Source organism: Mercenaria mercenaria, chromosome 15, assembly GCF_021730395.1.
Source record: "Mercenaria mercenaria strain notata chromosome 15, MADL_Memer_1, whole genome shotgun sequence".
Lineage (NCBI taxonomy): Eukaryota > Metazoa > Mollusca > Bivalvia > Venerida > Veneridae > Mercenaria > Mercenaria mercenaria.
The window spans coordinates 7,881,244-7,897,079 of NC_069375.1; the positions used below are offsets into that span (position 1 = coordinate 7,881,244).

A 15,836-nucleotide genomic window follows, 5' to 3' on the forward strand; every position below is an offset into this window, starting at 1 on the left:
AGTTTGAAACTGGGTCAACTGCGGTGAAAAACTAGGTCAGTAGGTCAAATAATAAAAAAGTCTTTGGACCTCTCTAGAGGCCATATTTTTCAATGGATCTTCATGAAAATTGGTCAGAATTTTTATCTTGATGATATCTAGGTCAAGTTCAAATCTAGGTCACATGAGCTCAAAAACTAGGTCACTCTGTCAAATAATAGAAAAAACGACATCAAACCCAAAACTGGGTCATGTGGGAACAGGTGAGTGATTCAGGACCATCATGGTCCTCTTGTTTTCTTGTCCGCTCTGTAACTCTTGAACTGCTTGAAGGATTTTAAAGGAACTTGGCACAAATGTTCACCATATCGAGACGGTGTGCAGAGCGGATGTTTTGGATGGCTTGCTTCAGTGTCAAGGTCACCATTAGGGGTTTAAGGTCATACCTTCGGGCATATATTGCTCCGCATTGCGATACTCTAGATTTAGTATTGATCATCCTAAATTCTTCTCAGGATGTTTGTATGTATGAAGTCCAGGTGAAGTTCAAATGTGGGGTACCTTAGGTCATTTAAAACTGCTAAGGGAATGAAATAAAACTGATCAATAATAATGATTCATAATGTTTTTCCATACAGATTCTTTTCTGAAGGGAATAAAATAACCAGCTTTCTTTAGTGACTGATTTCACCCCCACCCTCCGCCCAACCCTTCCCCTAAAAATCTTTTTACACAGCAGTGGGTAATATAGCTGTCTCTCAGACTGCTGTTGTGATTATGGATATGTTGCTCTTTTCAACAGAAAAGTCTTTGGTCATACATTTATTGCCTGCATATGCATATGCCAGAATGGCACCGTTAAGTTTTTAGCTCACCTGTCACAAAGTGACAAGGTGAGCTTTTGTGATCGCGCGGTGTCCGTCGTCCGTCCATGCGTGCGTCCGTAAACTTTTGCTTGTGACCACATTAGAGGTCACATTTTTCAATCGATCTTTACGGTCAGAATGTTTATCTTGATGATATCTAGGTCAAGTTCGAAACTGGGTCACGTGCCGTCAAAAACTAGGTCAGTAGGTCTAAAAATAGAAAAACCTTGTGACCTCTCTAGAGGCCATATATTTCACAAGATCTTCATGAAAATTGGTCAGATTGTTAACCTTGATGATATCTAGGTCAAGTTTGAAACTGGGTCACGTGCCTTCAAAAACTAGGTCAGTAGGTCTAAAAATAGAAAACCCTTGTGACCTCTAGAGGCCATATATTTCACAAGATCTTCATGAAAATTGGTTAGAATGTTCACCTTGATGATATCTAGGTCAAGTTCGAAACTGGGTCACGTGCCGTCAAAAACTAGTATTGGTCAGTAGGTCAAATAATAGAAAAACCTTATGACCTCTCTAGAGGCCATATTTTTCATGGGATCTGTATGAAAGTTGGTCTGAATGTTCGTCTTGATGATATCTAGGTCAAGTTCGAAACTGGGTCACGTGCCATCAAAAACTAGGTCAGTAGGTCTAAAAATAGAAAAACCTTGTGACCTCTCTAGAGGCCATATATTTCATGAGATCTTCATAAAAATTGGTCAGAATGTTCACCTTGATGATATCTAGGTCAAGTTTGAAAGTGGGTCACGTGCCATCAAAAACTAGGTCAGTAGGTCAAATAATGAAAAACCTTGTGACCTCTCTAGAGGCCATATTTTTTATGGGATTTGTATGAAAGTTGGTCTGAATGTTCATCTTGATGATATCTAGGTCAAGTTCGAAAGTGGGTCACATGCCTTCAAAAACTAGGTCAGTAGGTCAAATAATAGAAAAACCTTGTGACCTCTCTAAAGGCCATATTTTTCATCGGATCTGTATGAAAGTTGGTCTGAATGTTCATCTTGATGATATCTAGGTCAAGTTTGAAACTGGGTCAACTGCGGTCAAAAACTAGGTCAGTAGGTCTAAAATTATTAAAATCTTTTGACTTCTCTAGAGGCCATATTTTTTCAATGGATCTTCATGAAAATTGATCTGAATGTTCACCTTGATGATATCTAGGTCAGTTTCGAAACTGGGTCACGTGCGGTCAAAAACTAGGCCAGTAGGTATAAAAATAGAAAAACCTTGTGACCTCTCTAGAGGCCATATTTTTCATGAGATCTTCATGAAAATTAGTGAGAATGTTCACCTTGATGATATCTAGGTAAAGTTCAAAACAGGGTCACGACCTTCGAAAACTAGGTCAATAGGTCAAATAATAGAAAAACCTTGTGACCTCACTAGAGACCATATTTTTCAATGGATCTTCATGAAAATTGGTCAGAATTTTTATCTTGATAATATCTAGGTCAGGTTCAAAACTGGGTCACATGAGCTCAAAAACTAGGTCACTATGTCAAATAATAGAAAAAACGATGTCATACTCAAAACTGGGTCATGTTGGAAGAGGTGAGCGATTCAGGACCATCATGGTCCTCTTGTTCAATATGCCAAGCTTGGGTCTGAGCTTTCTAGGCTGTCTCTTCCTTTGTTTTCGCTCTTGTATTTCTGTTGTCCCCTCGGTCAAAAAATCTAGTTGAATTACCTCCCTTTTTAGCTCAACTGACATGTAGTGACAGGGTGAGCTTTTGTGATCGCCCTTCGTCCGTCGTCAGTCCGTCCACAATTTCTTGTGAACACGATAGAGACCACATTTTGCAATCAATTTTAATCAAACTTGCACACAACTTGTATTGGCATAATATCTCAGTTCCTTTCGAAAACTGGCCAGATCCCATCATGGGTTCCAGAGTTATGGGCCCTTAAATGGCCAGAATTTGATATTTTGGCTTGTGAACACGATAGAGACCACATTTTGCAATCAACTTGAATCAAACTTGCACACAACTTGTATTGGCATAATATCTTGGTTTCTTTTAAAAACTGGCCAGATCCCATCATGGGTTCCAGAGTAATGGGCCCTTAAATGGCCAGAATTTGATATTTTTGGCTTGTGAACACGATAGAGGCCACATTTTGCAATCAACTTTAATCAGACTTGCACACAACTTGTATTGGCATAATATCTCAGTTCCTTTTGAAAACTGGCCAGATCTCATCATGGGTTCCAGAGTTATGGCCCCTTAAAGAGCCAAAAGTTGCTACTTTGGCTTTTGCATGCCTTTTAAGCCATATAGAGGTTTCATTTATGCTTTGATTTTATACAAACTTGCAGAAAATGATTATCTGGATGATTTCTAGGCTTGGAACGAAACTGGATCATGCCGGGTCAAAAACTAGGTCATCAGGTCAAATCAAAAGAAAAGCTTGTTAACAATCTAGAGGCCAGATTTATGACCCTCTCTTCATGAAACTTGGTCAGAATATTAATCTTGATGATTTCTAGGCCAAGATCAAAATTGGGTCATATGGGGTCAAAAACTAGGTCACCCGGTCAAATCAAAGGAAAAGCTTGTTAATTCTTGCCTACCTAGCGGGGAAAGTATACATTTATCCGAGCAGGCGTCAGGGATAGATATTCCTGTCTTTCCCTAGGGAAAAACCTTGTCTAAAATAGCGTGCACTTAGGTGACGTCACATAGTACTGGTACCATTGTGACGTCATAAACTTTATAAATAATGTCAGGAAATACCCAAACCTATTTGTCTCCACGATCTATTTTGAACATGATAGGCAAGAAAAATTATCTAATATGTCTGCCTGTGTAAGACAGCTGTTTTCCCTACCCTCGGGACAGCATGGATAAAAAACCTCGCTAACGCTCGGTTTTCCATTACACACTGTCCCTCGGGTAGGGAAAACCCCGTCTTACACAGGCAGGCATGTAGGATCCTTATACACTCTTAAGGCCACATTTATGATCCTATCTTCATGAAACTTGGTCAGAGTGTTTATTTTGATGATTCCTAGGCTAAATTCAAAACTGGGTCAATTGGGTTCAAAAACTTGGTCACCTGGTCAGATCAAAAGAAAAGCTTGTTTAAACACTCTTGTTCATTTGATGTGCATGAAACTTGGTCAGAATGTTTGTCTGCATGAAATATGCATGAATTTTTATCTGGGTCATATGGGGTCAAAAACTAGGTCACCAGGTCAAATCAAAGAATAAGCTTGTTTACACCCTAGTGGGCACATTTTTGATTCTATCTTCATAAAACATTATCAGAATGCTTGTTATCATGAAGTCTTGGATTATTTTAAATTTGGGTCACGTGGGATCAAAAACTAGGTCACTAGGTCAAATCAAAGGAAAAGCTTGTATACACTCTAGAGGCCACATTTTTGCTCCAATCTTCCCGAAACTTTGTCAGAATGTTTGTTTTCATGAAATTTTGGAAAAGTTCGAATCTGGGTCATGTGGGGTAAAAAGCTAGGTCACTAGGTCAGATCAAAGAAAATGCTTGTTTACTCTCAAGAGGTCACGTTTTTTGGTCCAGTCTTAATAAAAGTTGGTCAGAATATTTGTCTCCATGAAATCACTAGGTAAAACATGTTTACACTGTTATGGTGTGTTACTCTGGTGAGCGACCTATGGCCATCTCGGCCCTCTTTTATAAATTTTTAGAAAAGCTTTAGAAATCGCTGAAATATAAAGTACAAATAAATGCTCAAAGCATGACAGGAGCTGATTTATGTATAACTGTTTCTATATTTACACAGTTCTGTTCCATAAATATTGTGATTGATTGTTTTTTTGTCTGCAATTCCTGACTTTGAATATTGGCATCACTTCAGTAAGGGAGGATGTTGAAGACATTAATTCCACCCATGATCAATTCATAAAGTTGGTTACCAGAAAATGTAATAATCGGTCTAACCTGTTGGGATATAGTTTTATGTGAAACTTAAAGACAACATCAATAATGGATTAACTTGGTATTGCTGAAATTTGTTTTTCCATAAATCCAGGAGTTATGATTATGAGTTGTGCATTGCTCAAACCAGGTTATCTGCGATGCACTGCAAGCAAGCAGTGCAATTTATTTGCGCAATACATTTTTTCCATCTATCTAAAACTTGCGCTTGTCCGTTTCATCTTTTAAAGTTATTTTGGTAATACCAGTGCCACTTTCATGTATTGTTTGATAGGTTGTATGTATATTATGTTGCATTACCCAAAGTAAAACAAGGTGTTTTTTTCCCAAATGAAAAATCTTTGCAAATTTGGTTAATGATGACTTGCATGAAAATATTAATTGCTGCTTTGAGCCAATAATTGAGACAAGATTGCGGGCCTGGAACCATTGATTTCAGCCCTGGAATCCGTAATTGAAACAAAGTTGCAGCATTAGAACCAATAATTGAAAAAATAACCATAACATAAGGTGACTGATAAAAAGTGATCAGCATGTTCATTTTTAGCTCATCTGATTTTTTGGAAAAAAAATGATGAGTTATTTTTATTAGGCGTCAGCGTCGGCGTTAAAATTGGCATTGGCATTGCCTAGTTAAGTTTTATGTTTAGGTTAGCTTTTCTCCTAAACTATCAAAGCTATTGCTTTAAAACTTGCAACACTTGTTCACCATCAATAGCTGACTCTGTACAGCAAGAAACATATCTCCATCCTGCTTTTTGCAAGAATTATGGTCCCTTTGGACTTAAAAAATATCAGATTTCTTGGTTAAGTTTTGTGTTTAGGTCAACTTTTCTCCTAAACTATCAAAGCTATTGCTTTAAAACTTGGAGCAGTTATTTGCCGTTAAAAACTGACTCTGCACAGCAAGAAACATAACTGTACATTGCTTTTTGCAAGAATTATGGCCCCTTTTGAACTTAGAAAATCATGGGTAGGACAATATTTCTATTATACAGAGACAAAAAAATCACATGAGCATCTGCACCCGCAAGGCAGTGCTCTTGTTCTTGGTACCGTATTCTACAGCTGTTATAGTACTGAAAATACCTAATGAAAATACCAATAATGAAAATGCAGCAGATGCATGTTATATGAATAAGAAGCTTTTTTATGGCTGTCATATTTTGTTGTAAACCAGAGACTGAATTTCCAGTGTAGATCCCACTGAGTTTAGATGTCCTTGTCAGGCCCATGTCACTTGCTGCCAGATATCTTATTATCAAATGCAAATGCAGAATGAACTGCAGCAATCAAACAGGTTCCTAATTCTGTTTTTATGAGACAAATGATGCATTTTAATGTATCCAGTATGATTAGTTTACATGTAAATTCCTATCTTGCAGGCATTTTTTGTGTATTCAGTTGCACATTTAGTTGTTATTTTCTCACCATTTTGGTTAACAGCGAGAAAGTATTACTTGTCTTATTTCCCATGTGTCAGTAGAACGTGCAGTTTTGAACAAAGTGCTCGTGAAAAAAATTAATGCATTTAAGTGCACAGAAAGACTTGATCAATACTGTGATATTTGAGTTCATTCGCCTTGCTATTATACAAGAAAGAGTACATGCCCTTGTCACTGTAAAGCAAGGAATCTACAGATTTTTTAAAAGACAGATAGCCAGTCAGTTGTAATGATATATTGCTTCAGGTAATGCTAGAACACTGAATACAGACTGCAGAAAACAGGTAGCCAGTCTGTTTTACTGATACAGTGTTTTAGGTAGTACTGGAACAGTCGGAGTACAGATTTTATAGATAGGTAGACAGTCTATTGCAGTGATATAATGTTATAATGTTTCAGATAGTGCTGGAAAACTCTGAATACAGACTTTAGAGACAGGTAGATAGTCTTTTGCAGTGATACAGGGTTTTAGGTAGTGCTGGAACTGTCTGAATACAGACTGTTTGAAATATAAATGGGCTTCCTAACATTGGTAGTTAAAGATCATTGTTCATCATAATTTTATATGGTTACCACTGTTAACTTTTCAAACTGTCACAAAGCAAATGAAAATGAAGCTGTTTCACTCAACTATGATCAAAGAGAAAGAAAATGAAGATACTTTAGCAAGTGGTCTATGTGAGACAATGATTACTGAAGTTGCTATCAAATATATCTCGATTTTTTATTTTTAGCTCACCTGTCACATAGTGACAAGGTGAGCTTTTGTGATCACCCTTCGTCCGTCGTCAGTCCGTGCGTCAACAATTTCTTGTCTGCACGATAGTGGTTTCATTTATGATTTTATTTTAACCAAACTTGCACACAACTTGTATCACCATAAGATCACGGTTCCTTTCTTGAACTGGCCAGATCCTATTATGGGTTCTAGAGTAATGGCCCCTGAAAGGGCCAGAATTAGCTATTTTGACCTTGTCTGCACAATAGCAGCTTTATTTATGATTTGATTTTTACCAAACTGGCACACAACTTGTATCACCATAAGATCTTGGTTCCTTTCTTGAACTGGCCAGATTCCATTATGGGTTCCAGAGTTATGGCCCCTGAAAGGGCCAGAATTAGCTATTTTGACCTTGTCTGCACAATAGCAGCTTCATTTATGATTTGAATTTAACCAAACTTGCACATAACTTGTATCACCATAAGATCTTGGTTCCTTTCTTGAACTGGCCAGATTCCATTATGGGTTCCAGAGTAATGACCCCTGAAAGGGCCAGAATTAGCTATTTTGACATTGTCTGCACAATAGCAGCTTCATTTATGATTTGAATTTAATCAAACTTGCACAAAACTTGTGTCACCATAAGATCTTGGTTCTTTTCTTGAACGGACCAGATTCCATTATGGGTTCCAGATTTATGGCCCCTGAAAGGGCCAGAATTAGCTATTTTGACATTGTCTGCACAATAGCAGCTTCATTTATGATTTGATTTTAACCAAACTTGCACACAACTTGTATCACCACAAGATCTTGCTTCCTTTCTTGAACTGGCCAGATTCCATCATGGGTTCCAGAGTTATGGCCCCTTAAAGGTCCAAAATTGGCTATTTTGGCTTTTGCAGCCATATAGAGACTTCATTTATGGTTTTATCTGATACAGACTTCCAAAATATCTTCAACAACAATAAATCTTGGATTCCATGACAAATCAGATCCAATCGAAGGTTCCAGAGTTATTTTATATCTGATTACCTCCCCTGATTGTAATCAAAATGGATTTATATCAGTAAGTACTTATAGGACTTATTTGAAATTTCATTATTGTTATGAGTTGGACTGAGACAATCAGGGTAGATAACTATGGACTGATTTTATGTCAAATTACCTCCCTTTATTTCAAATTAAAATGGGTATATCTCCATAACTAATGAAGATACTGATCTGAAATTTCATTTATGTCAGCAGGTTTATTTGGCAGATCCTTCTTTTGTTCACTTACAATATTTTTTTTTATTACTTCCCTTTTAGGTTTCTTTAAATAGCTTATTTTTAGTAACTTTTTTATTATTGGCCGTAGGGAAAAACCGAGACCACTTTTCTGTGGTACAACATGGATGATACCTCCAATTTTTAGGTGTATTTTGACATATCTATACCTTGTAAGTTTTTTTTTTTCTTTTTGGTTAAATTTCTTCCCTTTGTTGTTCCTGTCCTTTGGACTGAGATATCTTTTCTGAGGACCGTCTTGTCCTCAAGTGCAATGATAACAGGTGAGCGATATAGGGCCATCATGGCCCTCTTGTGTTCAGTCAATGACCCTACAGTTAGAAATTGATATACTTCTTGTAGATTCATTATTGTATATCAATGATCGTCTTGTTCTGTTTTTCTCTTGAAAATAAGTCATTATAGGACATTGGCTGTAACGTCTGTTGTTTTCTGTTTGATATAATTACCAATAAACGGTTCCTGAAAGTAATCGTCATCAACAATAATTATGTCTGTTACTTGAGACTTTAATTCTGATTTCTGATCAATCAATAACTGAGACACAATGCTAGTGCTGAATCACCACCACAGCCTAGTCTTTCCCAATAATTGCTTGACTCCGATAGAAAATCTGTCCTTGCTGTTCTGAAGAACATACGTCTGGGAACGTGAAAACATTCTGTTTTGAATCAATGTTCTTATGTTCAAATGCTGGAATTGGCCATTCTCGTAAGATAATTTTCTCAATATTTTGTTTTGTTGTTATTGTGTAAGAATAAAGGATGTTGCGTATATGGTTCAAATTGATTTTCTAGATAGAGTAAGTAAATTAAGTATTTAAGTAGTGTAACAATTTTCGTAAATCCTGTTCATGCATTTTGCTATTTATAGTCAAGAGTGCATTGCATGTATGTACATTCATAAATGGTATGTACATGTATAACATTTAGTTTTGTATTATTTGATGTACTAAAGTGCTTACATTCAATATTATTAATTTTGGGTAATTTTAAATAATAACATGGCTACAAAACGAGTATAATTTGGCAATTATTCTTTATTAAATGGGCGGACAATTCTTAGCAGGAAGAACTGACCTTTCAAACTTCCTGCTCGTACGTGACGATGAGTGTTTCGTCCCCTTGAAGAGATGTACTTTGAACAAATTAGACTGTAGTAGGTTCCGAGGGCGAATTCTAATTGGTCTCGAGTGGTTCGGGAAGAACTTGTACTTCAAAAATGGTGTTAAATACTACTTATATGCAATAATGTTTTCGAAAAACAGTTGGATTGTTGTTACTATACATATATCATAATGTGGAAAGGAAAAGAAAGTTAGATGTATGACAGAAACCTAGATTTACTAGAAATATTGATGGATTTAACAAAGAATTATCTTGACTTGTGTCAGTGGGAAGAATTTAGTTCAGAGTGATTCTTAGCTTGGGAATTCTTCGTGAGAAACCTCGAAACTTTTGAATTTGGCAAAATGGCTATTCATGAAACAAGAAAATTCACTGAATTTATATCCCCAGCTGAAAAGGTTGTTATGTGAATGCGGGGATTGCACTTTGAAAGATCTTATTTGATTTCAAGATATCAAGTATTTATGAATTTTAGAATGATTAAAAGGCAATAACTCTGTAGTTACTGAAAGGATCCTGATAAAAGCTTTGCATGCACCACCACCCTATTGTGATTTGTATTTGTGTTAAATTTCATGAGGATCCGTCAATGGATTACTTTATGTGGAATATATGGAATATAAAACAAAGGGCAATAACCCTGAAGTAACATAAGTAATCCTGACGAAAGTTGTGCGCATGCACTACCACCCTGTAGTGGTCTTCATTAGAGTAAAGTTCCATGAAGAATCGTCTATAGCTTAGCTAGATGCAGTCCAAAATCCTTATTTTTTTACCAGAACAAGGGGGAAAACTGTGTTTTTACTGGGTCAATGGGGATAATACTGTATGTGAGCAAAGGTCATATGCTAATCAATAATACCATGTTGATGAACATATTATGTAGAAATAAATCAACCTATCTATACAAGGTTTGGTGATTCTAATTAAAACACTTCTTGATTTAAGACATTTTCAGTTTTGGACGGACGGACAAACAGCTGGACAGGTAACGCCAGATCTGTATCCCTACACCTATTTATACAATAATCAACAATTAATAATGGGTCTAAATTTATTACAGCATATTTTTGGTGATGATTTGCTCCTATCAGTATATTGATACCAGGAAGATTATAATTGCACTGACAATAGAAAATAAATATACCTGAGATATCACCAACTGAAAAGCTTCCTTATAACTGAAAAAACATGGAGACAAAATCTCTGTAGGATATGTTAACAAGTTGTGGAATATAAAGGATTTGGATAATTTATACTTTATTACCTGGTTTTCCAGAAGGTGAGGTGGTACAGGGAGTCCTGGCAGGAAAACCAGTAGCAGTTGCAGCTTTTTTGTTGATAAAATACTACATTTTGTATTACTGTAAAACATAAGTGTTTTCATGTGAGGTATGACTCATGCATTTTTTTGGTGTATCAAAGTATTCAAGTGATCAAAGTTGGACAGTCCGACAGAACAACATTTTACTACTTGAATGATAATTGATTGATAATTGAACTTTCATCAGGATATACTACTACTAAACAATGATTATATAGCTTCAGTAAAGGTCATTTCATTGTTGGTACACCTGGAACAGACTGTTATAATATTATAACATTATATGCAAAAAAAAAAGAATATACGAAGGAGGCAGAGCTAGTCCTTATACATTGCTGATTTTGTGACAGCAAGGAAGGAAAATGACTGACGTGTTTGAACGCTGTGGTGTCCAGTTACTGAAAGTTACACAATGGTAAATATAATTCTGTCCATTAACTGAATTGTAGGCACTCTGAACTGTCTTTGTGCCATCTTTTTGCATGCTTACCTTGCATGGTTTGCTAATTTAAGATTGGTTTTCCTAAAGTCACTTTAACTTTAGACTGCCAAATGGCAAATTTTGTGGCCTAGCCAAAATTGCCAGAGCAGAGGCATTATTGTTTTTGACTTTGTAACATTATGACATACATCCTGTTTATGAAAACTATTGAATAGATTTACTGAAAACAATAAAACCGACTGAAAAATTTGAATATTCTACAAACTATTCTATCATTACAGCTGAAAAAATACTTATTAGCAAAGTTATAACATGACAGTGGGTTTCGCTCTCATCAACTGTTGATAATATGATGTTGATAACAATCAAATACTTTGTTCCTTATAATAGTATGTCTCCATTCAGAAAATGTTATTTATGAAAAAAATTACTGGCTGTTGATGCAGATGGGAATCGGCTTTCGGGTAACTGTTTAAATGGTAACTTGGCATAGCCATGTTACCACCTAAACAGTTACCGGAGAGCTAGATATTCCAATCTGCATCTACAATAAGTGAAAGAATCTTATAAGAAAATTGCAAAATAAAGGTAAAGGTAATAATTACTAAAATACAGCACTTTTCTTAATGTGTAGGAGAAATTGTACAGACACTATAATTTACTAAAAATATTTAGCATTTCAAAATGATAACATATTAAATGCCACATATCTTGAGCAGTCATCATGGAACTTACATAATATATTAAATACAGTAAACAAAATATCAAACATGTTTTATTATAGGCAAGATTATTGCAGCAGCTGCATATTTCTTTGGTAAATTTCATTAACTCATACAGATGTTTAATTATGGCCATAACAAAGTTGGTAATTGGCAAGTTGTAACCATATCAGAGTCATTGCCCTTGGAATTTTTTTTAATTACTGGATTTCACATTGGTAACATATTACATGTATTAGAGCCCTCATTTTAAGAGCAGTCTTCATGAAGATCACATAAAATGGATATGGCCAGAATATCACAGACATGCAGTTCAGTAGGGGCCACTGTTGGCAAGTTAGCTGCACCAGAGTTATGACCATTAATTGAGTGAAAATTGCTGTTTTCCATTTAGGATACAAAACTTGTACAAGAACTCAGGTGAACCATATAGGCTAACATGGTCCCCTTGTTCCTTGTTTATGGATATGGTAATAATATTTGTGTTGATATATTTTACCAAGTTGTCTGTATAGACAGTACATTGATATTGTGATTAATGACATGCAGAGAGAAAGAAGTGGGATGTGGAGAGGAAATTTCACAAGAAATATCAACTGTTACAAAGTATTAGGTAATTCTGTGTTTATATTGCAAACTGCACTTGTCACACTTTGTGTGGCTTTGTTTTCAAGGGTTTTACTATTGTTCTAAGTGTTTTTGAATTATTTATTAATAGATTGATCAATAAGTTGTCTGTCTTAGGTGTGTCAGCATACTCAAGATGATTGCTGATCAATATTTTCACACTTTGTAACATTCCGTTTTATCAATACAAAGTAATATACCAAAAGGTCTTTGATCCTCGCCTTCTCTTATTGTCTCTTCTTTTATCACAAGATTATTCTCTTAAATACTGGCCTCTTCTGATTGTCACCTGGGTGCATCCTTCATGTAAGTAGGTGTTCAGGGTAAGAATAGATTTAGTAGGTGTCCAAGGTATTATAAGATACCCCATCTGTCATATTAAGTTTTAGATTTGATAAAGCGGCCTTATTAAAACATTGAACTTTTTATCTAATGTTGTAACCGATTGTTAAAGGTAAATAGAGGGACACTCCGTTATATTATCTTCCATATTAAATTTTATTTTAAGGTCAGTCAGTGGCGTAAATTAGGTATTAAGACATTTTGTTTTTAAATTTCACTGCCAATTTCTTTCATCTTCTGGTAAGTTCTTTCAGCTTTAAAATAAATTTCTCAAATGTTCATTTTAAAAGGGATAAAAAAGACATAAATTTGCTTTTAAGTAATAATTTATTAAGTTTCAATTAGACAGCAAACTTTGTGTCACATTTGAGTGAGGTTATAATCATTTTGATCAGGTAATGGATCTGTTTGAAACTTAAACAACCTATATCACTTACACTTATGTATGTTCACTGAGTGCTGATCATGGTCTGCACTGTTCCCTATTCAGTCAGTAAATTCTCAGTGAACACCCCTTGGAATTATAAATGGTATTGCCCAAATGGAATGTTGAACAAGTCCATTTTAGAAATTCAGATATGTTAGACTGGAGAAAAAGTTTGACTTTCCTTCCATGATTGACCAACCATGTTAGCATAAGTATAAATTTGATAACAGATATTGCATTATATTTTGTCAAAGATTGCATTGACAGTTGCATGTATATTTAGTTGATAAAAGTGTTATTACTAAGCTCTGTCATCTTGGTTGCAACCAAGATAGATCGAAAATAAACATGAATTTTGAAGCTTCACACTGTTTTAAAACTTGTATTTTTGTTAATCCCCACCACGAGTCTCCATCCATCCTTCCCTCCATCCATCCATCAGCCATGTCAGCTCAAGCTCATAACTCAAGGTGAAAGGTTTGAGCCTTCCATTTTGTGTCCTTCCATCCTTCATGTTTTTATTTCGATGTAAATGAGATGTGAAATCAAAATTTGTAGTCCTGTTTGGCGCCATATAACCTATACTGTGTTGGTGCGCCGTAAAACCCAAATAAATAAATAAATAATCCATTTTGTGTCCGCTCTGTATCTCCTAAACCTCTTGAAGGATTTTCATGAAACTTGGGTCGAATGATCACCTGATCAAGACAATATGCAGAACTCATGAGTCAGCCATGTTGGCTCAAGGTCAAAGTCAAAGCTCAAGGTGAGAGGCTTGAACCTTCCATTTTATGTCCGATCTGTATCTCCTAAACCCCTTGAAAGATTTTCATGAAACTTGGGTCAAATGATCACCTTGTCAAGACGATGTGCAGAACTCATGAGTACACAGTGACAAGGTGGGCTTTTGTGATCGCCCTATGTCCGTTGACCATCGTCCGTCGGCGTCCATCCATAGTGTCTTGTGAACACGATAGAGACCACATTATGCAATTGATTTTAATCAAACTTGCACAAAACTTGTATTGGCATAATATCTCTGTTCCTTTACAAAACTGGCCAGATCCCTTCATGGGTTCCAGAGTTATGGCCCCATAAATGGCCAAAATTTGCTTTTTGGGCTTGTGAACACGATAGAGTCCACATTTTTCCATACCTCTTGTTTTTATTTTGATGTAATTGAGATATGAAACCAAAATTTGTAGTTCTGTTTGGCGCCATATAACCTATACTGTGTTGGTGCGCCATAAAGCCCAAATAAAATAAATAAATAGAGTCCACATTTTGCAATCAATTTTAATCAAACTTGCACGTGCAACTTGTATTGGCATAATATCTCGATTCCTTTCGAAAAGTGGCCAGATCCCATCATGGGTTCCAGAGTTATGGCCCTTCCAAGGGTCAAAATTTGCTATTTTGGCTATTGCAGCCACATATAGACTTCATTTATGGTTTGATTTAATACAAACTTGCAAGATATCTTTAACATTAATAGATCTTGGATTCAATGATGAATCTGTCAGATCCAGTCATAGGTTCCAGAGTTAGGCCCTAATTGACCCTTGAAAGAGCCAAAGTTTGTTTATTTTTACCTTGAGAACACAATAGAAGTGACATTTTACATTTGATTTCAACCACACACACAACTTAAGTCACAATAAGATCTCATTTCCTTTAGAAAACCAACTAGATTCCATCATGGATTCTAGAGTTACTGCCCCTGAAAGGGCAAAATTTTCTGTTTTGGTCCTTTCAGCGATATAGAGGTTTCATTTATGCTTTGATTTGATACAAACTTGCACAGAATTTTTATCTTGATTATCTCTAGGTCAGATTAGAAACTGGGTCATGTTGAGTGAAAAACTAGGTCACCGGGTCAAATTAAAGGAAATGCTTGTTAACACCCTAGAGGCCACATTTAAGAAGTTTGAAACTGGGTCATGTGGAGTGAAAAACTAGGTCACCCGCTCAAATTAAAGGAAAAGGTTGTTTTCACTCTAGAGGCCTTATTTATGACTCTTATCTTCATGAAACTTGGTCAGAATGTTTATCTTGATGATTCCAAGGCCTAGTTTAACAGGTGAGCGATATAGGGTCATCATGACTCCCTTGTAATATGACTTGGCTCTAATATTCCCCTTATCAAGACGATGACATTGTGAAGAACTCAAAATTCACCCATGCCAGCTCAAGGTCAAGGTCACAACTCAAATGTTTGAACATTCAATTTCCAAAATGATCACCTCATCAAGATGATGTGCAGAACTCATGAGTCAGCCATGTTGGCTCAAGGTCAAGGTCACAACTCGTGAGTCAGCCATGTCGAGATGTTGTGATACATATGGACTATGAGATATACTTAACGTCAATGCTTCCGCCCAGTACCATCAACCCTTTCACTATCCATAACAGCGGCACGGGATATAGCTGTCTTTCAGACTGCCTTGTTCATATTTTATCTATGAAACGCATATGTAAAAATTTAAAAAAGGCCCCCTTTTAAGTATGTTCATGTTTAAGGGAAAAATTTCCTGATACATACATTTCTAAAAGGGATCTAAGCTCTGTATAACAGGTCATAGTTTATAGTC

At 36.0% G+C, this 15,836-nt stretch overlaps 1 protein-coding gene across 11 annotated transcripts in view; it reads left to right on the top strand.

Annotated features, from left to right (window-relative positions):
* The window catches only part of LOC123535350 (ras-specific guanine nucleotide-releasing factor RalGPS2-like), a 138,523-nt gene that overhangs the window by 84,902 nt on the left and 37,785 nt on the right, over positions 1-15,836 (top strand). The window contains exons 1-2 of one of the 11 annotated variants that reach the window (XM_053524475.1): positions 9,425-9,759; positions 10,425-11,100. The exons of 8 other annotated variants lie outside the window; for them this stretch is intronic. In XM_053524475.1, the coding sequence (XP_053380450.1) occupies positions 11,048-11,100 (53 nt within the window). In that variant the 5' untranslated portion in view covers positions 9,425-9,759; positions 10,425-11,047. Of the gene's footprint in view, positions 1-8,901; positions 8,946-9,424; positions 11,101-15,836 lie in introns of those variants that run through there. 2 more of the 11 variants (XM_053524478.1, XM_053524474.1) reach the window with 2 other exon arrangements.